Raw genomic sequence first — 25,188 nt, forward strand, 5'->3', positions numbered from 1 at the left:
AAATGGTTTCTAAAAACTTTGTATGAGCAGTTGGGCTCTACAGCAGAGGACGTTAAAAATGCCCTGAATGACAAACAGTAGCAGACCGTGCTCGGATTCCCACAAACTGTAAGCAACCTTTGATAATATTAAACCCACAGAGAAAACGTGTCATTTGCACGAATGTAGTCCTTTTCCCGAGGGTGGCACTCTAGGGACACTTCCATTCAGTCAGACTGGCTAGCAAGCCAATCATTAAATCCAGTGGGAGACTCTCTCCTTGGAAATATTGCTTGTCGTAAGAGATTACTCCCTTATCAACATGCAGCAGAAACAACAGACGTTACCATGCACTTCGTAGCACAGTTATGAAATGACAGTAACCTCTCAAGCTCAGACACCATGGGAGCGATTTATTAAAATCTCCTGGCATGAAAATTGGGGCAGAAATACAGCAGAATATTTATCAAGCAAATATATCCCATTGATGTCAATGCAATCCCTGTCCAGTTATAACGCTGGTGCTTCTATTATTTATGTATAAAAAAAACAAAACAAACAATTTTGCACTCAGGAGACTAATAAAAATCTGTTATATTTCTTAAAGCAGCAATCATGCCCCAAAATGTGTTATTAATGTTTCATCAGTCTGAAGGAAAGACCATGTAAGGCATATACCCTGAAGCACACAACATAGTCTAAGCAGGGGTGAGCAAACTGGGGGAGTGCTCAAAGCTTACAGAGGCTCGGCACTCTTCCCCACAACATTTAAATAAAATGCCGGGGGAGCACGTGCAACATTAGCTTACAGCAGCAGAGGGATCTTATAAATTCAGAGCAGTATGAACTGTGACACGCATTATCCTATACAGTTCATAGAGGGGAGCATTTACTTTCAACCAATTTATAAAAAGAACCGATATGACTGAATTCCATGGGTAAAGGACAGGAGTAATCGGGAATGAAGTAAGCTGTGAACACCAACATGCAAACTACAGTATAACAGTAACATGCAAAGACCTTTCATTAAATTAAGTGTGTTCAGATAGCCATTTGTATGCATTACATGACTTTACAACCACATAATCTTGGCTTTGAAACACACATTTTGAAAAATTGTATCGACTCTTTTTCAACCTACCACATTATATTTATTTTAACAGAAGCTGCAAAACTATTTAGCAATCTCATATTATATATCAATATAAAAAGCCTTACATAAATAAATAAGCAGCACTGTATAGGGAAACTAAAATCTGTTTTATTGCAACCCCTATTAATTTTTTTTTATAATAAATAAAAATGTATATCTATGTGAACTGCCTAAATAAAAGGGAGTCATACAAGGTATTTGACATAAGGGATGCAATACAGACTCTACATCATTTCCACGCTGGAGCTGCTGCAGCTCCCCGATTACTTTTTGTCTTTCAGAATGTATACCTTGAAAAAGACATCATAGAGGGGGCGTGGCTTGGAAGTTGAGCTGAGCAGACGCTGGTCTGCTGAGCTCCGTCAGGCAGGAGATCTGTGGGGCTATCCGGCCCCCTAGACACGCAGAGAGGACGGTACACTGGCGGGGACGAATGGTGGCACCCCACCCTCCTGCCATCCGAGGGGTGAGGGAGACAAACGAGTGGATCGCGGCCGTGATGCCGGGAGGGATGGGATTGTGCGGCGGGCATTTTGTTTTCATCCGCGAAGTCCTCCCGGATCTCTGGGGACTCGCCCCCCCCCCCTCTCCAGAGGTCCAGAGCAGGCACTCAGGGGCACAGAGGGGCAGAACAGGTTCTATTCCAGCCAGAGGCGCTACTGAGGGACCGTGGAGGTGAGGTCTGACGGGCTGGCTGGCCCATGCTCATCAGTCCCAGCCCGATGCCTTAAGATGACTGCCGTCTGCACAAGCGAGGAGTAAGGGAGCCCAGGGTAGGAGTAAGGGAGCCCAGGGGAGATGTGGCAGGCAATGGTGGGACAGCTGCCGAAAAGAGGTACTGTGACCACAGGGGAGCACTACATGAGTCAAAACAAAATAACTACATAGTGTGGCAAACGACTCCCTTTATGTAGTGCTGCCGATTGCCCAGGCTCTTCACGACACAGTCTTCTAGGGTTTAATTTCTAGAAAAGGGAGAAAACACGTGTATACACAAGGGACTCTCAGCCCTCATCCTTCAGCGGTTATTTTTCCATTAGTGACCCTAAACATTTTAAACACCATCACTTTAAGAACAAAATAAATCATAAAAACAAACATCTACTCCTGTAGGTAGTCTAACTCACATGCATATCCCAATCTGCAATATTGGCTGGGCAAGCTAGTTGCCAACTTTAAATAACACACAGATATAGCATTAAGTCCTTAACTGTCAGATGGGGACAGCATCCCATTAGATCCTCAGGTGCTGCAACACTTGTGGGTGCCTTCTACCCCAAAGTGGATCCTGGGGAGCAGCGTCCTCCCAGCCTCCAGGGTCTAAGAGAGAGAGAGTGAAGCAGCCAAACTAACTGCAATATATTCATCTTCCTCAATTAGGAGAGCAAATGATTGAAAACCTGAACCACTGTAAACTCTGGCCTGGAGTTTCCATCCCACAGTCTCAGCAAATGTGAAACTGTGTAATGGATAATTTTTTCACTTTTTTGCACTTTCAGCCTTAAAATCGGACAGACAGCTGCCTAATATTCTGGGACTATGTCACAATAGCTATACACTAACTGCATCAACGAATTTTGCCCTGAAGCTAAATAAAACAAAATAGACACGCACGGCAGCAGTGAAACTGTAAAGAATACCCACTACAAAAAAAACAAAAAGGCTGCACCTGCGAAAAGCACACTCCAGATGTTCCGGAGGCCGGAGATAGGGCCCAAGCACATGGGGGAGGTGGGTTCACGAGCGACGTCCGGCTCAAGGGGCAAGGGAAAGAAAGGGAACCCAAAATGACTGAAGGCCAGGTAGAATATGCCACAAAAGCAGGCTTGACAATTTAGCGACAAAACAATATATACAAAAGCTGCTGACAGACCTGACGCTAATGCTTAAAAGCGAACTTTATGAGATTACTATTTTGGGAGACAGGTGGATGAGCTGGAAAAAGAAGTTGGCACGGTTACAACAGTTCAGGAGCATGTAACCCATGAAGTACAGGAGCAGGAAGAGACTATGCAAAATATGTTCCTACATACACTGGCGACACACTTTATTCGAGCTCGGCTAGTCCCACGAATACGGGTATACCCGGGTGTATTGAGGTTTGTGACTGTTTTCTGCCCGAGTGCATTGAGTTATTTTCCGGCAGGGATTGAAGCATTTTATTCCCGTTGGCTGCAATACTGCACAGTACATATATATATACTGCATTACAATTCATGAATTTATGCCATCTGGTAGACACGCGAAGCATTGCAGCCTATTAAATCCTAATCATTATCATTTAACAGATCAGCCGCCCATCAGCCAGGCATGAACCCAGGCTGGGAAGGCAAATGCAACGGGGCTTGTCAGAGGTGAGGAGCGGCGCATTCCAGGTATCTGCCAGGTACATACCGGGTATTTGCTCGAATAAAGTGTGTCGGTGCAGTATAGAGGACCTGGATAATAGAGGGAGACGTTCTAACATAAGAATTAGGGGTATACCCAAAACAGTAGAACCCAAGAGCTGGTCCTATACTTACAAAACCTATTCTCCCATGTGACTGACTAATCACAGGAATGGACCTGAAAGATGGACAGGGCACACAGAGTGGTTAGACCCAGACCATCAGATCCCCCGAGAGACACGGTCATTAAAATGCAAGACTTTACTGACAAGGAAGTCATTATGCAAAAGGCCAGAGGCATCAACAATATAGAGTTTGAGGGGGCCAAGATCCAGCTGTATAACGATCTCTCCACGTTAACCCTGAAGCACCGTAGAGAAATGAGGGAAATTACTCTGCACCTTCAAAAAGCCAACGTAAGATACAAATGGGGATTTCCTACTAAACTGATTGTTATACAAGGGAAAGTTTCTGTCCTCAGGCACGGAGAAAATAAAACTAACTTTTTTGAAATAATTAATATTTCAGGACCCAAAGCAAGCAAGGACTCCGCGATGCCAGGAACCACCAGATTCCACCCAGAGCGGAGAGGACAACAATGGGTTGACATGGGCAGTAAGAAGAACAGAAATCCCAATGATGACAGCGGTCAGCAGAACAGGAACAGAAAGAGCCCGCAGGACGAACCAGAGACCGCCGAGTGAAGAAGAGTAATTATGGTAATATAATGGAGATTGTTTACTATGTACTTTTATGTCCGACTGTCAGATCAGAGGCCCGAACTACGCAACGGTCAGGATCGTGGCTAAACCCCGCCCCCCTGGACGCATCACGCACCAACACCAGGGACACACGCAGACCCCCATCTGCGCGTACATGACGCACTAGTAGGGAGATCTCGGTTCCTCGCTCCCGTGACGTACACATGGCAGACAACCTTGTTGGCGACGCAGTCGTCTCACGCCGCGTCCCGTGCGTGCACGCTGCGTGGAAGATAATGGGGACTGAACTTAGCTGTCTCTCACCTGATAACCATTCACCTGACCCCTGACGAAGTGATGTCAACAGTCACGAAACGCGTAGGATGGAGCCTATCCTTGCATATGCAACGTGAGTCTGTCAGCATTGGAAAGAGCGGTGGCGCAGCGGTGACTTCACCGGAGGAGGATCCAGTTTGTGGAGTCGCGGACGCAAGGAGCAGAGGTGTGGATCTGAACCCAACCATTGGCAACGTGGTCCAATTACACAAGCTGCGGGCGGCACGTTGTAATTTTGCAGCAAGATCCTTGAATATGTGAGTGCAGTTCATGTGGTTCTTGCGTGTTTTAATTTTGTTTGGTACCGTACTAAGTTGTTTTTATACATTTTATGGGTACTGTGACCGGGAGCTTGTGGAAGTGAAAGTATTTGAGGAACCTGTGGCAATCAAATATCCAGCCCAGCACCCTGCAGATAAAGATACCTTTTAAGATCCCATATCATTTACTTGATGTAAGTAGTTAGCTGCAGAGTGAATGAGCTCTATTACCTAGAGGTCACTGCGCAATGGTCTGTCTGTTTTTCCTCTTATGTCTTTAGAGTCATCTAACACTGAGGAATTCAAGCAAGGATCCCCAAGTGAATAGACTGACATCACTATTGTGACCAAGGACTGTTTTGCAACTAAGGATTGGTAATATTTACTATTCAGTGCGCCAAGGACTATATGTTCTCTTGTACCTACCCTTGCTATAGTGCAGGATTTTCAAATCTCTCCTTGATCCAGACAAGCTTTTTGGGACACCAGTGAATACAAGTATTCTTATGTATATCATCATCAGCATTCAAAATTGCTTGCAATGTTTTACTTCTTACCAAAACCTGGTGTGGCCAGTGGTAGCAGAGAAAAAACTTTTTATATCCCGGGGACTAGTGGTACTATTTTCATACGCGAGAAGCATTATCTTATTTGCTTTTGTTTCGATTTCCCGTACCCTTTTGCATGTTCCCTTGCATTTAACCTGCTCTAGGCCAATGGTAATGCACGTGAATGAAAACTCATTAGCCTATTATATCTGACGTTCAGGAAATGGCAAACAAAGTATATGATGTTGGCAAAATAACAGTCATTGGAATTTAAATGTACTGAAGACAGGAAACGTTAGATTATCTACAGTAACTAATACAGTACAGCTACTTTTCTCACATTCAACAATTATCAGATATGAAAATTCAGGGCATTCCTCGTCTCCCTAACACATTTCTTTTTAAAGAATGTGCTATCCGACACCATCAACAACACTTTACGGGTGCATTATTACCAATGGTAACATTTATTTTGCCCCCATGCTCTCCAATTTCCTAAACATGCTGCAGAATCTGAATGACAAGAACTGTGCACAGCCAGGAGCATTAAGCCGCTTCCTGAGCAGAGTTCTGTAATAAGGAACCTAGCCAAGTTACACAGATTTATTCTTAGGGATCAGTTACATCCGTGAACAGTATCATAGTGTTTAATCCAATGCTCACCATCTATAAAACTTTATAGACGCCACCTTTGAATTTTACTCTAATACAGATGTATCCATTGAACAGTATCTTCACTGTAGTGGCAGAAATGTCATTAAGTATATAAAATAATAATTTAAAAAAAAACATACAAGCATGATTACAGTAATTCAAGCACAAATGACATTGGATTTCTATCAAGGTCAATGTTTAAACTACTATTCTGTCCCACCTATTAATAATGACTAAATCACAGATCACATATCTTCTAGATTAGAACGATGGAAGAAACAGGTTTTAAAAAAAAGACCCTATAAATATGTTCTATTACATAAGTAAAATACAAATATGTGCAACATGATTTATGATTTGATAATGATTTCTATCACATTTTGGACTCAACAAAATGTGCAGTGAAGGTGTGCTATGAGAAATGGATTCTTTATTGGCACATTAACCTGCTTCTCACTATATTAAATAGGGACCATGATGTTCAAATGGCAGCTTCATATACGATGAATTCCCACTGTGTTTATTTTTATTCTAGTGGGGTGGATGGAGAGAGAACCTATCAAAGAAGCAATACTACATTCCCCGTTTTTCTTTTCTTATTATTTGTAATGTGTAAAGCATGTGACAATGTATAATTAGACATTTTTATCTAAGCTGGCAATCGTTTGGTGCTACTGTTGCAAATCTGTAAAAATCCTGATTGTGTGCCTTATAAAATGGCCGCTTTTCAGTTTCAATCCTTCAATCAGTGTAACTCAGCAGCTACAATGTATCATTGTAATACTAAGATAGCATTATATATTGTTACCTTTACAGCTCAAACTACTGGGAACATTTGCAACACATTATCACAAACAGGAAAGTGTTGCAAACATTTTGCACTGCTGCTAAACCTGCTATAGAAATCAGTGGATGCTTTAAAACTCATTAAAATAATTACATTAAAGCAGCAAAACATGAAAAATGCAATATGTTTTTGTAAAAACAAATCAGTTGTGTAATATTAGATAATACAGTCAGCATTTTTTTTTTTAAACGCCCAATGCCATTTCTAATGTACTGATCATCCTTTCGTTGCTACAGCAACCATTTAGAGAGTCACATCCGCTTAAACTCTGACTCACACCTTTTTGAGCTCTGCACTTTGGCAACAAAGTACAATATCACAACCAGATCTGTTACTGTGTTCCAAAGCGAAGACTGTCTATTAGTCTGAAAGCTGTAACAATAATGTGTTACACTTAGAAATATGATGTTACATTGGACAGACGGCAGTACACAGCTAGAAGGCAGCCAATTTGTTAGACACACATTCAGGGTTCTTACAGATATATATAACTGGAGAACCACATGATTGCCAGCTTAGGTAAGAATGTAGAATTATACATTGTCACATGCTTTACGTAAAATAAAAAAAGTAGTATTGCTGCTCAACGAGATAAATAAAAAAAAGTCACTTCTTTATTACTACAGAACTCATTATAAAAAAAAAACAAACAAACAAAAAACCCACATGACGTCACGTTTTGTGGCTTTAAAAAAATAGAAGCAGCATAATTACAGTAGATGTTACATTTTGTATCAAGACACATACAGTTGCTCTACAGCAGTGATTCCTAACCAGGGTTCCGTGGAGCGGACCCAGGGGTACCGCCTAGCTGCCCGCACTCACTGTGCGGCCCGCGATGGCTTTCCTGGCTCTCCCCCATTCCCCTCTCACCCCAGAGGCCGGTCACAGGACTGCAGAAGCGCGCTCAAGTGCTTGCTGCTAGCTTGAGCGAGTGTGCAGTCCTGCCTGCTCGAGCCCGCCGCCTCATCCTGCTCCCTGCCACCTCTTGCCTGCCTCCTAGGGGAGATATAAGGGTGATGATTTTACCCGTGCGGCCCGATTATTTAAATATGTATTGGGGCGTTGGGGAGGTGGGGGTATTTTTAAAATGTATTGGGGCGTTGGGGTCTTTTTAATATGTATTGTCGGGGCGGGGTACTTTTATTATTGCAGGGTGGGGTTATATGTATTTAGGGGGTTGGGGTTTTTTGGTATGTATTTTGTGCGGGGGATTGAGTGAGAGTGAGGTAATTGACAGAATGTAGGGGCGAGCGAGAGGAGAGAGGGGTCAGGCAGTGAGTGAGGAAAAGAGGGAGATTTTTCTAAACACTTCAAGGGTTCCTCCAAACCAAAAAAGGTTGGGAATCACTGCCCTACAGTATAACTACTTGTCCCAACAGATAATGATGCAAAGGGCAGCTGGGTGTGCCTTTGCACCAGGACATTTCTGGGAATTTAGAAAAACACCTTTGACACATATTTCCATAATAAATAATGCCTGAAGCTTAAGGTCATCCCCTAAATCTCCAGAATTTTTAAAACTGGAATACTTTTCCTCTTCCTCTTTATTATACACTTGGACTTTGTGTAATAATCAAAATATCAATTTCAGTAGAACTTCAGTTTTCATGGAACTCATAATACACCTTAGTACTTTCATCCACCCATTACGGCATTTATGGCATAGGATATTTATGAAGGCTGTCATTTCACTTAAGAAGTATTAAAGTAGCCTGCTTTCATTGCTCATTTTGTTCAACCCACTGTAATATTGTAGTACCTATTTAATTGTTGGCCTTTCTTATCCTCCAGGATTGTTCTCCTGCAACGTCCCAATGAAATGAGGATTGCATTTACTACACTTATCTCACAATTCCCAATAAGTTCAATCCTCCAGCCTTATACAACTTATACAACTGGCCTAGAAAAATTCCACTGGTAAATTTCCATGTCTGATATTCCCTGTTCTTTTTCTAGGGTCTACATACGGAACGAGTCATCTGTATTTTTGCAGGAGAAACCCTTGGGGCAGATGTGACCACCACAGTCAAAGTGCTCCAGATAAAGGGGTGAATAGCAACTACAATAATAAATGTTCCATTAATAAATACTGTAGTTCCAATACTAACCTCCTTTCTCCGCTACCACAAAATCACAGGAAATCAACTTTCGCCTACAAATAAATAGGATACATTTGAATGCCCCTTAAGTATGTTTGAAACCCAAAAAACAAAAAAAATATTTTATTCCAGAGCAACCTTAAAGAAAAATCTGGTCTCCAGTGTGCAAAGCATAACAATTACACACAGTACAACCATCACAGTATAATGTTCTATTTGTTTCTTCATACATGACCAATACACATGGTTTCTGTTTCCATTACTGCATACTATGATGCTCTAATCGGCATGACAGACTAAATCCAGAGAAGGGAAGAATAAACAGCAGCCTAATTATTGTCAAAAATTATAAATTAGATGAAGCGAAGAACAGAGGGATACAATTATTTTCTCAAGATCAATGGGGTCATGGCATAAGTTAGACCTTTGAACTTTTTTGACTCAAGTGAATACGTTAACTGCCATCTCCCTGGCTCTCTTGCAGATTTCTACATATGTGAAAGAGAAAATTCAATGCACTTTAAAATAGCACTATAACAAACAACAAAAGAAGTGACTTTTGTGATATGGTGATATAATAATAAATGATACTGATAAGTTCTTGAGTTGGTCTGCAGCTCTCAAATCACAGATTTCGTCTTTCGTTTGTGAGGGTAATTCTTTGAGTAGACGTTGAGGTGCACAGTGACTCAAAAGTTCATAAAATAGAGGGAATAAACCACAACACAGTACAGCTCCATGATATAGAGAAGGTCAGAGAGAATGTGACTAATACTATTCACACTTGTTGAGCATATAGTGCACAATAGAACTAACAAATCAGTGTTTCTAATGAACACACTGGAAGATTGTTCCAAATAGCTGCAGAAAGATGGAGCAGAACAACACAGTAGTATACATCTATGTTTACTAGAAACACGCAAGTGATATATTACACTCATGAGAGGGCTTTTGAAAATAAACCTTTGGGACATTTGTGTATGGCACCCCCCAGCCGCTTTGTCTCCTGTTCAGCAAAGTGGGATACAGATGCCATCAGTGAGCCACTTGTACACTGCAGGATCTCCTCATCGCTACTAAAGCCTTTCTGGAAAATGACCGGATATGGCGTCTTCAGTTGTTCACAAATCCTATGCATTCCACCAAGTGAATGGCTTCCTCTGGGATTTGCAGTGTTCAAGCAGCTCTCTGAGGTGTCCATATCCCATGCTATTTTACGAAATTGGGAGTCACTGTGCGGTTCAGCATCCACTCAAAGATTTAAACATATACATACAGTATGCTACAGAGAGCTACCAGAAACAAAACCACTTTACTGTAAGGATCCGTCATCCGCGCCCCTCCCGGCTTACTCAGACCCGCGATCGGTGTGTCCTGCCTTCTGCAGTGCATCTCGCAGACCAGCCAATATCAGTGTTCCTTCTAGGGGCGCGCACGGCGCTGGTCCCGCTTAAACTCGTACGGTGACGTCGCGCCGCACACAACTGCTATGTGCGGCACCCGCATGCAGAGTATCCTCCGTTACGCTGGGTAATTGGATTCACCTGTCCTGTCTCCTTCAACCAACCACAGTCAGGCATACTAGGGAGTATGCTTCCTCCTCATTGGCCTGTCCTTCATATATATGCTCAGCCTGCCCTCTGGTACATTGGCTGAGCATAACCTTGTTTATGTGCGCTGTGTTCACTGCTGTCCTGCCTCCTGTCTAAGCCTTGCCTGTCTTGTCCTGTGTTGCCTAACCTTGCTTGTTCTTTGGATTCTACACGTCTCCGCTCCTGACCCGGCTTACCCACGACCTTGGCTAAAGTACCTGCAACGATCCGTACATCTCCAATCCAGACCTCGGCAAGTATCACTGACTATCCTGACATCTCCTACCCCGACCTATCTACACTCCAGACGTGCCCTCGCTGCTGTGGGTTAGCGTTTATCAAATCCCCACCTCGGCCTCGCGGTCAAACCTTGTTTGAGGTGACCGCATCATTACATTTTCTCAAATTATACTTAAAGCCTACTCTTTTGGAGTAATTTTAACCAAAGTTCTAACCCATGCAATGAGGAACATGATGACTGCATGTGAATGTGGAGGATTTTCTTTTAACTACACCTTTTAATAACAAACATTTGCTTTTGTGGTTATGTGGACAACCGATCCAGAGATCCAGACGAACGTCATTTTCCTGTACCAGAGTCACCAAATTTGTTATTAGCTACGTTAGACCATGTTTACAAAATCAATCATCCGGATGAGTGTAGCTCTGAGCACTGTAGGATGTGTCAAAAGTTTTCATGTATGGAACTTCTGATTCCCGCTAGACAACGCACAGACAATATAAGAAAGAGTGCCCACTGACAATTTCTAAAATAACAGTTTCTCTAAAAACTAGGGATATGTGAACCTCAGACAATCACAGTAGCTTTGTGCGATGTGTTCATGAAATTTGCGAAAATCGGTGAAACCCTCAAGTGAAGGTTGTCATTTTACTGGGTCCCAAAAAAATAACATCAATGTATACTTTATTATTTTAAAGGAATATTGGCCAAATTCACCGATATTCACCATTTTTGTCAAAGTTAGTGCCAACATGGTGGTTTTTGTTAAAGTTCCATATCTTCCTGACTTTTTCTCTAGCCACAAATGTTCAAACTCCACCAAGATTGTCAAGTTGCATAAAGGTTTCATTCATATTTACTAACAACCATCATAAGAAACAAGGCTACTAAACCTCATTGTGCGCAATTTCCAACTTAGCCAACACAGAAGCATTGACCAACTAACAAAGATAACCTAAAAAAGAGTTTAAGATTACTTTTATTACTCGATAATCCTGCAAGTCATCGATTCACTACCTGTACATTTCAAGACTAGGCAACAGACAAAAAGGTTAAAAATACATTTTTCATAAAAGAGTTCATTATAATGTACACCAGTAATTTTCAACAGTCATATTTCAGTTGTATGTGCATGAGTTACAATAAATATTTAATGGGAAAAAGACCACTTTTTATTTTACCAAAAAAAGGGTCACTGCTCATGCAAATCGATGTTTGAAGCTCTGATGGACCACATTCATCAAGATATAGGGAGTTATTGGTCAACATGACATTGTATCCATACAGTCAGACATAGGAGTGTGTGTGTGTGTATGTGTGTGTGTGTGTGTGGTGTGTGTGTGTGTGTAAAGCCCTGCAGCAATGTGTAGCCTTACATACAGTAATATATCCTGAATACTTCGTTCTAAAGGACCTCACCCCATTGAATACCTGGACGTTTTGACGTGCCCTAGGTCAGAAACATGATATGAACAGGTAACATCTAACATTGAGAAGACTTCATTAGGTAGTGCTACATGTGCTTTGAGAAGATGATATAAAAGATACAATACATAGTCTCAAAGACTATGTTCAAATGGATCACAGTTATACGCTTCAAATTTTATATAATAGCAAACATAACAAAACCTGTCGGAATCAAAAGATATCATAGGAGAAGATTTTCATAAATATACATAAAATAAATTAATGGAATCATTTACTTCCATCTCAAGTCCAAAAGAATTAAATGATTAATATGGATATGCAAAGTATATTTAAATTACTTAAATTACAATATTTCTCAAGGGTGCTTCTTTTTATGTACAAGTGTCTCTCCACATGTTGTATAAAAGGTGTGTTTAGGGATGTATATAAGCAAGTTGGGAATTCTGTAAAATAGGTCTCTGTGTCTGTCTCCATCTCTCAGTGAGAACCAATGGCCACTGTTTTTCCACATGTAATTAATTACCTTTGTGGATATGCGTTAACCTCAGGGAAAATGTTCGTTAATGATTTAGATAATGTCCAGTTATTTGCCCATAGTTGACGGACCTTTGTGTATCTAGGTATAAGTGTGCATTGAGTGGCCCAGTTATGGGAGATATACTGTAAAAGGAAATAAATACATACAGTAAAACAGGAAGAAGGGAAGGAGAGGACTGGTGGTAATGCTGCTGTCTTCAACGTGGGATAAGGCAGTACAATGCTATGTACAGAACTCTGTATGATCAGTTCTGCATGGGATATTTGCAGCATTATTAAAAAAAAACAAACAATAAAGTTAGGACACAATGTAATAGTGCCCTCTGCCATGTATAGCTGATGCCAATGTCTGACGCTCTATAATGCCACTGCACAAATTCAGTAACACGCTATATATACATATATACACACACACACACAGTATTGCAAGAGTGGCCAACTCCAATTGTTGACTGAGCCACTGCTTCAGCCACTTGTGCTTAAGCAGGAATATCCTTAAAACCTGACTTTTTGGTGGCCCTTGAGGACTGAAGCTGGCCACTCCTGCACTATTGGCTAATCTGAACACAGACATACAGTAAACTATATGTAATTATATTTATCTGTATGTACACACACACACACACACACACACACAGTCTGTGCGCCTTAAGGCAAACTCCATAATGAGGGGGATCCATGTTCCTTTATATTCATTGCCTCCCACATGGATTTGGGTTCCTCTTTTGAAGAAAGCAGAAATGTGAGATTACAAAGTGAAGTGAAAGGTGACTGATCAAAGAAGCTCATTCGTTTCTCTCACCTTCTTGTATATCCAGCACAGACTGATCATCAGGGACAAGCTGGAGGATATCAGACACCACCACTTGGTGATCATTCTCTTCCGCTTCATCCTCATTGGGGCTTCTTTGTGCAGCAAAACAGCTGCTGGTTCCCAGCTCCTTGCACAGGAAAAGCCTCCAACACTCAGTCATGAAAACAAACCAGATTGGCTCCTGTGTGAGCAAGAAAGATATGAACACTGACTATTATATGACAAATGCTTCAGAAAGCAGTAACATGGAGCACGGACGTATTAGTCATCAATAAAAGAGCAGAATTTAGACACTTTCAGGACATTTAGAGCAACGGTGGCCAGGTAGTGACCCAGGAGCTGTAATAGTCCACAGTGGGGACTAGTGAAAAACAAAAATTGTGAGGCGCTACTTATGAAGGTGAAATATATATTAATAAAGATAATATGTTAAATTACAAAAGTGCTCAAATATAATGAATTAAAATAAAAAATGGCAAACTTTGCTGCTCAACCCTCTTGGGAGAAGATCCAGTTTCTCCTATCTTGAATGGTAAAGAGGAGCTTGTGGGGAGCGCTGTATGTTCACTGATGATATATTGAAATAGGCAATTGATATTGCACTTACATGGTCCGGCCCGTCGGACTGGAATGCAGTTGTGGTCCTCAATATGTTGGTCAAACCACTCGTGCCTGTAGTCAGAATTATTCCGCTGAGAAATTGAATTGCGGGCCAGTTTCCTCAGAGGTCACTTATGCACATATTGAGGACCACAACTGCATTCCAGTCCGACGGGCCGGACCGGAAGTGACGCGACGCGACCTCGGGTGTGGGGTGGATGGAGTACACCAATGCTGCGCATCGATTTTTATGTGTCTAAGCACATGTTGATCATGTAAGTGCAATATCAATTGCCTATTTCAATATATCATCAGTGAACATGCAGTGTTGCACTAGAGTTGTCTTTTCTTTCATTCCATTGAGGGTTTGTCCTGCTGACATCAGGGAGTGTTTACAAGCAAGACCCCCCTGCACATTGCTGAATCTACCAACTGCATCTATTGCTATTCCTATGCTGTTTTACCACTGGGAGAATGTGAGTTCCCATTCATGATTCCAGTATAGGTTGCTGTATTTGTTTAAACCTACCACACTATTATATTTTCTTCCCTATATGTATATGGTGATACCTGCGCTCCCCACAAGCTTCTCTTCACATGGGGACTGCCTGTTGCTTCCTTAGATTTAGTTATGACATTATTTAGTAGTACTGTAGGATTTATTTAAAGCACACAAGCTTGGTCCAGTTGACACCTTTTGTAGTACTATTGACCACATTTTATCATCTATCCTGTAGCCCAAGCACATTGCAAACTGTAAACCTGTATCTGGACCATCTACAATATATTTGAAAACACTATTTTTTATATATTCAAATTGCTCAAAATATTCAGTACTCCTTAATGTCATGCGAGGGCAAAGCAGCCATCACACACACACACACACACACACACACACACACACACACACACACACACACATTATATCAGTGCTACATCATAAAAATAAAGGTGACAATCACGGTAGAAATTGTATCAATAATTGTTTTATTCAAACACCATGCATGGCCATAACTGTTTGCATTTATTTAATGCATTCTAGAATTGAACGGTGTTGACAGCACTCCAAGAGGTCTTGTGAGTTATTCTGAGAAGTGGTTAACCGATCAACTTCAACTTTCACAATCCAGTTGCATTTTTTTACACCACATATAATAAATGAAAATGTATTGTACAATTACAGAAGTCTTACTTATCCGATTACTCTTCTACTACTGCACTGCGCCCTTTAGACCATATCCCAAACTTAGAACGACATCAATGCCAATTTATTAAATCCGCAAGTCTCACTGCATGTCTTTTTTCATTCCAAACCACTGTAGATTCAAATTATTTCTGCTGTGGATAATTATTTAGGAGATCCTCAGTCAGTGGGAAAAAAAACTGTGATTTGAATGTACAAAGTGACACAGTGACTTTCCGATCTAGTAATGAAAGTAATGTTTCAGTTGAGTGTTGCTTAGGGAAAGACAAGAACTCCTGAACTACAGGTTCTCCCATTGTGTACGCGTTGGATGGAATCTTAGATGTGTCCAGTGGCAAAAGTGCAATGCCCGCGATAAGCTCACCACTGTGACAACAACCTTTGGTTTACTGGAACAGTGCCCCATGGGGTTTACTGATGTATGAGCAAACATATCAAAAGCAATCCTGTTCTTAACATCAAACACTTTCATGTTACCAAGCATTTCTGAGACACAGTCTCATTAAGTCACGGCTGTAATACAGTACTTCCCTGAAGAGGTCATTAGAATTTAATCTAAATCAAAATGTATATAAAATTTAATCTGCGTGGACAGCAAGTGTTTTTTTTTTTTTTTTTACTTTTTGTTGCACAGAAAGTGAATACTGTATACTCTGCTAAACCAGAGAGCAATGCTGGGCACAGATCTCATTATGCTATTAGGTATAGCCTGTACAGGGAGCGCTGTATCTCAAGGTTAAGCAAAACTGCTTCACAGTCCTGTAACATTGCCACCAGACTATTGCTTGCCTTTATATATGTAGCCCCCTTTCCTCGTAACTACGCGAGCTGAGGATTACCTGCGTGGCTCACAGATGGCCTAAGCCTCCGCCGCTGGGAGTCTGGGGTTGTCTCATCTCTCAGTGTACAGCGCCTCCAGCTGGGAGGGATCCTTGCACAGCAGGATAACCCCTCACAGGAACCAATACAGTCAGGAAATGACAATGTAAACACACACACACGTATAACAAACTTGTCTTTACTGACATATAACTCAATACGTAATAACATATAAGGCCCCAACCATATAATACCAACACGGTTCATACCCCCACACAGTGTCCACACCCCGGTGCGGTTTTCACCCAAAGTACTGAGGTGCCTGGGCACTTAACCACCTAGTGTCCACAGACAAGGCCCACCCAATGTGTGTGGAGTAGCACTACCCCCTGTGTTTGGCCATTGGTGCACGTTGGGTACCTTTCATGGTGTTAGGCCAGACTAGGCCTACTTATATGGTGATCCGTCGGACCGCACTGTGATCAACCCATGACGCGGTCTACCGCACCCTCTTCATCCGCCAGGCGTCCGCCTCTGGAGGGATCTCCTGCTGGAGTGTGTCCCTGTAAAATGTCTATTAGAGTGCCTGTGGTCTGGTCCCAGACCGCAGGCCGCAGTTAGTGAGTCACCGGTGCAGTACTTTACCACTACTGTGCTAAGGAGAGCGTCCCTATTTGGGGGCCTTCCCTACAGCACCACAAGCTATAGATGATCGGGGACTAGCTGCGAACTAAGGGGGGATACCTGGCCTAGTCCAGCAGAGCACCTCTCCCTGGGCCTTACATCAACCCTTGCTGTCCTGTTCCTGACTGGCGTGGTGTCCCTCAAGCGCGCCAAATGTATCTTTGTGGCTGCTGGGGATCTAGCATCCCTATTGGCCGTACGCCCTCACATGGAAAGCAGCCCCTGGGGCTGCTGGGACTTGTAGTCCCTTGCAGAGCCTGCCTAATGGCTACCGCGCTATTCTGGCCACTGCGCATGCGCACCTGTTCCATTGCGCATGCATGAGGTTCAACATGGCGGCCCCCGCTTGCCTGGGTGTACCGCGGAGCTCTGGCGGCTCCAGCTGCTGCCGCAGCCCACACCGGAAGGCTCCCTGCACCTATGCCATGTACGCCCGCCACTCCAGCAGCACCCGGGTGCCTCCCTCACGCGCCACAGAGGTAAGCAGGGCCAAACACACACACCTTTTAGAAAGTCAATGTTCTGCCTCTCTGATCATGGGCACTGAAGTATATCACAGAAAGTCTGCTCCCCACCTCTCTCCCGAGGCATGAGAAAAAACCTCAGGGAGCAAAAACAGACTACTATTTGCATTCTGTTTTATCAATCCCCTCGGATTTCTCCCTTTCCTTAACCTCGTCAATGCAGATAGTACCTGTAACTCCTTCAAAACCATATTTAAAGTAGTAGGAGCTATCAAAACAATATTAAAACAGTTTTTGACTCTCCGAGCATTTTTTAGCAAAAATTTAATTTATTTTGGAACCTATACCTTGTCAGTTCTGCCAGACTAAACATAAATTAGTCAGTCTTTAATATTTAGGAGTTGCATTAAACATATAATGAATACCTATTGGCTAAGAATACCAAGTAGAAAACCACAGTAACAATTTAAGCATGGGTACTGCACCTCAAAATAACGCTTTCCTGCAAAAGAGATGTCAACATTTCCATGCAGACGCAAACTGCTTTATGTGTTTTGTGTGTATGTTCCATCACATTTGTACACACGTGCTTCCTAGCACTGGGCTGATAAAAAAAGAAGACATTAAAGTCTAGTATGGGTGCATTTGCTACAGCATTAAGACACTATTAACATGTGTACAGTCACACTTTATTGATTTTATTCAATCATTTTAAGACATTTATCTAGTGGCTTCAATTGCCCTATATACATATTGTACACCTTTATTATTATTATTATTCAGTTCACCCTATAGCGCTACTCAATTATATATACATAGATACAGCTTGACAAATTGGGGGGGGGAAAAGTCTCGCCCCCCCCTCCCCCCTGCGATGGCAGGACTGACTCAAGAAAGGAGCATAAGGCCCCGGTCTCGGAGTCTACTGCTGCGCTCGCTACGGAATGCACGGCAACAACACGTGCACTGCAGCAGCTGCCTGCGCGCGCGTAGCAATCGTGATGCGATACCAGATTTTACGCCGAAAGGAATTTTGAGCTTTCTTGTGACGACAGAGCACTGGCCACGTCACGGCGGCGGTTCAGCCAATGAGGGTGAACCAGACGCGTGACGTCATGGCCGCCTTCCCCACCACCGTCGGATCTCCTTCTCTTCCCCGGCAGCTGACCAACTGTTATGAGCCGGTTTTTCTCCTGCTGCTCAATTGAATATGAATACTCTCCTGCTGCCACCGACAACTGGCTTTTGCCATCTGACATACATATATGAAAACAAAAGAAAAAACAGCGCAAAACCTCGTGGTGTAGTATTAAAAATATATATTGATTATGTGACAGCAGGTGAGTCTCTCTCGTACATCAAATTAGATAATTAAAGCATGGCATGTTATGGACATGTTACCACATCGGCACATCAGCACAGCACACAGCAGTCAGGCAGATCGAAGAGGCAGGTCTCTCTCTCTCTCACAGGGAGCCGTCTCTGGAACCTCAGCTGGTGTATAGGTCGTCAGGTAAGGAGGGGATATTCACTTCAATCCGTAGCAGCTCGATTCCTCGCTGGATGCGTGTATCCGACTCACGGCAGACCTCTGATGACATCACCGAAGTTCCGTCGCGTCTTTCACAGGAAGAAGCTGGTTTGAGGTGTCCGCAAGGATTTTCACTCGTAGTGAACCAATATCCATAAAACAATCAAATTGGCACTGGAACGTGCCTTCCTACGCGTTTCGTAATAGAGTTACTTCGTCAGGGGAAGTTACGTCATCAGAGGTCTGCCGTGAGTCGGATACACGCATCCAGTGTGTATCAGAGCTGCTACAGATTGAAGTGAACATCTCTTCCTTACCTGACTACCTATACACCAGCTGAGGTTCCAGGGACGGCTCCCTGTGAGAGAGAGAGAGAGAGAGAGAGAGAGATCTGCCTCTTCGATATGCCTGACTGCTGTGTGCTGTGCTGATGTGCCGATGTGGTAACATGTCCATAACATGCCATGCTTTAATGATCTAAATTGATGTACGTGAGATACTCACCTGCTGTCACATAATCAATATATATTTTTAATACTACACCATGAGGTTTTGCGCTGTTTTTTCTTTTGTTTTCATTTAGTGTTTGTGGTTTGCGGAGCCAGTCCATGAAATATAGCAGCAGCAACCTCTCCGTTCATTACAATGAATAACAGATTTTATATTTAATGTTTGTAACACAGCACCAAATTGGTTTTAAGTAGCTTCTATCATTTAGTTATTGCACATAGAGCTGTTTATTTAATCACATAGAGCTGTTTATTTAATTACATAAGTAAATCACTATATCACTGTCTTGAGCGTGGTATCTTTCACTTTTTTGTTGTGACATACATATATGTAGCCAAATTCCCCTGGCTATAGCCTTCTACTGGCCTCAAAACTAAGTCTTGATAGGAACAGGCAGTGTTGGGGTTAAAACTCATATTCAGGGCCTAGCCTGAAGTTGCAGCCTGGATGGGTACGATGTTGCCGTATCCAGGTGCAGGCCTAAACCGGCAGTTGGAGTGTCATACCTGGGAAGGGTACTGACTGGGTCACATGTATATTGTGTGATTCCGGTCAGTACCTTGACCTGCCCTGTTATGGGGCGGGGTTACAAGCCCTTCCCCCAGGTGTAAAAGCTGACACTCCACCAAATTAGGTGTGGTTGATTATGGGACAGTGTAATACCCTTTTCCCTTTCAGAGGGTTAGGAGATTAAGAGGGGCTCTTTTGGCCTCAAGCCCCGGGGGTCTGCTCCAGGGCTGGAGGACGATCATGCTGCTGTACAATAAAACTGGTGTTGGACCAACTATGGCGTGTGATTATTGGAACTGAGTATTGCCTGTGGGGACCATCCTGCAATCAGCAGGATCCTCGTGGGATGGAGGTGCTGCACAGTAAGACCCATGAGAAAGCCTGTCCTGTTGCTGCTCCCAAACTCCAACCGCGGAACAACTCAGACCCGATGAACCAGCAGGTGAGCTACAGTACCCAGGGAAACACCCATGTAGTGGCCAGATCTTCCGTGGCAGGGGGGGGCTGGGACAGGTGCTACAATTGGAGGCGCTGCTGAAATGAGCAACAGGGGTGGCAAAGTATAGCTGGGAAACCTGCTGAAGTGGAAGTGAATGGGGGCACTCACCATATCCAGGCCAGAGCATTTCCAGTCGGTTGCTAGCGGGGTACCCCCGGATGGTACCTGCTCAAGACCCCACCCACTGTCGCATGAGAGGTGCCTGAACCGCACTGTATCAAGGCTATCGTTTTACCTTGTCCGGGACATTATGCAGATGTGAGAGGTGTCTGAATCACACTGTATCAGGGCCGGGTCCCTTCCACTTCCAAAGGCGGGGAGGTGTCTGGACCACACTGTATTGTGCCAGGTGCCACAGATGGTATGCCTACAGGGGATGATCTTGAAAGATAGTCCAACACGGGGTGCTATCTGTTGGGTGCCTTTACTGTGCTATGTTCCAGGGTTGAGTGGTGCCTGAACACCATCGTATCAGCCGAGAGCACGCTGCAGCACATGCCCCAGGGGGCTATGACTTGAAAGATAGCACCCCCGCGATGGGACTGCAGTGTGTGCTCAATTATTATGAGCTAGATCTGCGAGTGGGATAGGGTGCTCAAATGGGGACCTGGCATGAAAGATAACCCACCTATATTGGGACTATCCGCTTGCAGTTTGGGAGGAAGAAAGTGCCTGTGAAGCATGCCAGCCTGTGTGGGCACTTGAAAAACTACCCCTCCCATCCCCCCTCATCCCCACCACCCCAAGATGGAGCTCGTTGCAGGTACTAAAAGGAGGAGAGTTTAAGGTCCCTGAGGAGGATCCTGGAGTCTGACCGCGGTTCCCGCCGAACTACAATAGGAACCGAGTGGTGAGCTGCAAGATGCAAGCTCACCATCGCAAAATATCTGGGATTGGCACCAACGTCCGTACCCGCACCCCTCTATTCCGACTGGGACTCCCGATTTCACCAGAGGGAGAAGTCGGGGAGCCAACGGCTCAGTATGGGGTGTGACCGGATGCGAAGCCGCCCAAGCCCAGATGTACATGTTGCTCAGTGTTGGAAGGTTTACCATTGAACTCTCTCTGGTTCTACTACTATGGATAAGCTTCGGTTCCAGCGATATGCGCTGCCTGGAGACATTCTAATGATGCGGGACAGAAAGGAGAAGTTCCTGCACTATGTGTGCCTGATTTGCGGTTGCCCGGGAGGCGAGATAGGAGACGACGACCGTTGCCTACAGTGTGATGTGGCCTATTTGCAACCGTGGATGCTGGCCTTATCCCCGGTGGAGGTGCGGAGTCGGGCCCAACTGATCTGTAAACTCCAGTGAGTGACAGAGACTTCCTCTGCGGACGCAGAGAGGGACTACCTGACAATCCTGTCCGATCTCTTCCACTCTGGCCGCGACGCTTCCCACATTGTCTTTTGCGGGGTATAATATTACCCCAGCTCGGACTCAGGAGCGGAGTCCCTGGTCGCTCACCATTTAGTAGAGAGCAGCGATGCCAGCCGGGGCGGAGCCTCGAGAACCCAAGGAGGACTTAACTGTTTCCATGCCACCCAGTTTGAGAGGGCCCGAGTCCTTCTCGTTTACCCTGGAGGGGTCATTGCCCAGCCGAGAGAGCCCTGCTGGGTGCTCTCCACCCTGCATCCCGTGACCAACTTTCCCCGTGAGGTGACATTGTCTGCGATCCCAGCGTCCAGGCGGCTGATTGGCGAGGGTGCATCCATCGAGGTATCGGACGATGCCCCCAACCCTCCCAATATAACGGCCGTCTCTGCGGATCCAGTGGCCGATGACTACCCAGCCATGTTGTTCCAGGATGTCGATCCGGCATGGTCGGCAAACCATGAGAACGCTCACCGTTTTCTACAGCAGCACCGGCAGATGCAGCAAGCCCGAGCCCGCACGAAAACCTACATGGCCGCCGCTGAGGAGCATTTGGATGCATGTCTACGACGCTTGGTGTGCAGCATGGAAGGGTGAATCCACCAGATTGTCCAATGTGCAGGTAAGGAAAGTTATAAAAAGGCAGAACTCAGGTTTTTCCTGCACATTTTGTGGTGGTAGCTATTCAAAAACAAAGTGCTGTGACATTTACCACCTGCTGTCTTTGTTACTATGGGAGGGGTGTATGAACAGACTATGGTCTATGTGAACAAATGTGTATTGAGCGCGCTGTCCCTCCAAAAGACTCCCCCCTCGGCTGTCCGGTTTCACTCTGCTGCTCATAATCTCCCGTGATCAGCGGGGCACACTCAGCAAACAAAAAAAACTCAAAAATAGGAGCGCATGAAATGAAACCAAGAAAGACCCCAAATTAATACATATACTTTATATCATAGAAAGAAAATTCATCATATAAACACACTATACAGAAACATATTAAATCAAAAACTGTCTAAAATGACACTAATATTTGGTACATATAGAGCCCAAGCAACGTGGAGTGAAGGAGTGTAAACACCCAAAATCCCCAAAAGGGCTGGAGAGAGAAGCAAAATAGTCCGGCGATAGGCAGTGGTCTGATGCAGACAAAAAAGGAATACAGCTCCCAGCAAGAGAAAAGGTAGGAAGTACCTTGCCCTAATCCTGGAACAGAGACTTCAACCAACCTGCCTCTCTCCTGCCCTGATCCCTGTACCGGACCCGACTATTCTACTGATTCAGGATTTAGATCCCAGAGCTCAGCTATACCACGAGGAGTTCACAGGAGAGTTAGAGTGCCTAAGGTCTGTGTTTTTTCCATCTAGCATTTCCAGCACCTTCTCTCCTCCTGTTACAACAAGGACATTTGTGATTTTGGGCGTTTACACTCCTTCACTCCACGTTGCTTGGGCTCTATATGTACCAAATATTAGTGTCATTTTAGACAGTTTTTGATTTAATATGTTTCTGTATAGTGTGTTTATATGATGAATTTTCTATGATATAAAGTATATGTATTAATTTTGGGTCTTTCTTGGTTTAATTTCATGTGCTCCTGTTTTTGAGTTTTTTGTCTATGTGAACAACATGAGGTTTGGAAAATGATGTTACCCTAATAAGTGACATGTAAATGAGTAATGAGGCTTATCTGCTGTCACCCATCTTTATAAAAATGTCTTCCTCTCCCCAGTCTATATTTCAGACAATGGGTTCTTTTGTACGCAAGTATGTATATCTTTATTTATATAGCACCCACAGTGTACTCAGTACTTTACACATGAGAATACAGTACAGGGAATTATAATACAATAAGTGCAACAAAGTCAGACAACAGGAAAGGACATCCCTGCCCCGGAGAGCTTACAATCTTGTGAGTAAAATTTCTGTTTATTAAGCCATTTTAAATATCGGTACAGAAATTGAAAGACAAACGGTAATATCTTCCCATTACAGGATAGCACCAGTATCTGACTTTCCTGAAGACACAGTTACAGTATGTTGCAGGCAAAACAGAAAGCTAAAAATGGACAAAAATACAACTTTAAATCACAGCAGACATATAAATACAGATGTACAGTAGTTACAGTACAAACATAAATAACTGAAAATACAAACAATATAAATTATATAATTGTATAATTGGCATGCACAATACTCATTCTAACTAGCTAGGGAAGGGCACAGTGTGTGGGTTTGGCTTCTATTACTAACCCTCTTCAAGCTTATTTTATTTTTGTCATGTGTGGATTACCGACTACATCCCAAACTGGCCACGAGCTCAGCCTCCCTGTCCCTTTGTAATTATCAAAGTATCACTGGTCTCTTGAAAACAATGGTATTCTCAAATGTATCCAGTGTATGTAACATTACATGAGTGATAGGTACAGTACAATACGCATGTACAGTACATAAAGGAAATGAAAAACAAGCTTAGGCCATGGTGACTCCAGCCGTGCGGAGGCGCGCTGAGGCTGAGGGAAAGCGGTTGCTTTCCCTGGCCTTCGTTCGCGCACCGTCCGGGGGCGTGTCGGGGGGGGCGGGCCAGTGACGTCACATGGCTGGTTCACCCTCATTGGGGGAACCGCTCATGTGACCGGCCCTGCGCTCCCGTGAGCGCTCAAACTAGAAATTTGGTAAGACCTACGCCTCTGCACGCCTGCGGACTCGTGCGCGAGCCCCTGCTAAAGCCGCTCTCATTGCGGCTGCAGGGGTTCACTGACAAGCGCTCCTCAGCACGGGTCAGCGCCTAATCGCTGACCCTGGACTCAGCCTTATTGTATATTGGACCACATGGCGACGTCTCAGGGGGCAGCTGTCTCGTGGTATGGTATACTGTAGCTTACGTTTCAAAAGCTGAACACATTTCTCTCAAGGATCTCGGGCACATCAGAGGAAACCCGGCAGCCGTGCACCTTGAGTGAAAAGCGAGTAATGCTGAAAGATGATGTAAGAGTCATGTGGAAATCAACAATCCAGAGAGCATCTCACGTTGAACAGGGCGTTGAAAGTATATCCAGACAACTGGATCGGATCAAACCAATCCTAGCTGGAGAGCAATAATCTCCATCAAACTCCGTGTTTCGTGGCACTCTGCCACTTAATCAGGGAATACTTTGCCCTATTCAACCGGAGATGCTCTCTGGATTGTTCAATTCCACCCGACGCTTCCATCATCTTTGAGCGTCCCCGCTTTTACTCGAGGTGCGTGACTGCCGGGTTTTCTCTGATGGCGTCCCACACAGGGTGCAGTACCTTGGGGAGATCCTCAAGATTGGCTTTTGAAACTTAAGCTTTACCATGCCACGATGCATCTTGGAGGAGGGAGTCAAGTGTCCCCAGGGACACCACCACCACTGTGGTCCAATATACGACCATC

The 25,188-nt window shown here is 43.9% G+C and overlaps 1 protein-coding gene across 9 annotated transcripts in view; it reads right to left on the reverse strand.

The window, feature by feature from the left end:
* Window positions 1–25,188, reverse strand: part of MCF2L (MCF.2 cell line derived transforming sequence like) — a 268,085-nt gene that overhangs the window by 240,892 nt on the left and 2,005 nt on the right. For all 9 annotated transcript variants that reach the window (XM_075590656.1, XM_075590662.1, XM_075590659.1 and 6 more), the window contains exon 2: window positions 13,568–13,760. In XM_075590656.1, coding sequence (XP_075446771.1) covers window positions 13,568–13,739 — 172 coding nt within the window. In that variant the 5' untranslated portion in view covers window positions 13,740–13,760. The remainder of the gene's footprint in view (window positions 1–13,567; window positions 13,761–25,188) is intronic.

This window comes from Ascaphus truei, chromosome 3 (genome assembly GCF_040206685.1).
Source record: "Ascaphus truei isolate aAscTru1 chromosome 3, aAscTru1.hap1, whole genome shotgun sequence".
NCBI lineage: Eukaryota > Metazoa > Chordata > Amphibia > Anura > Ascaphidae > Ascaphus > Ascaphus truei.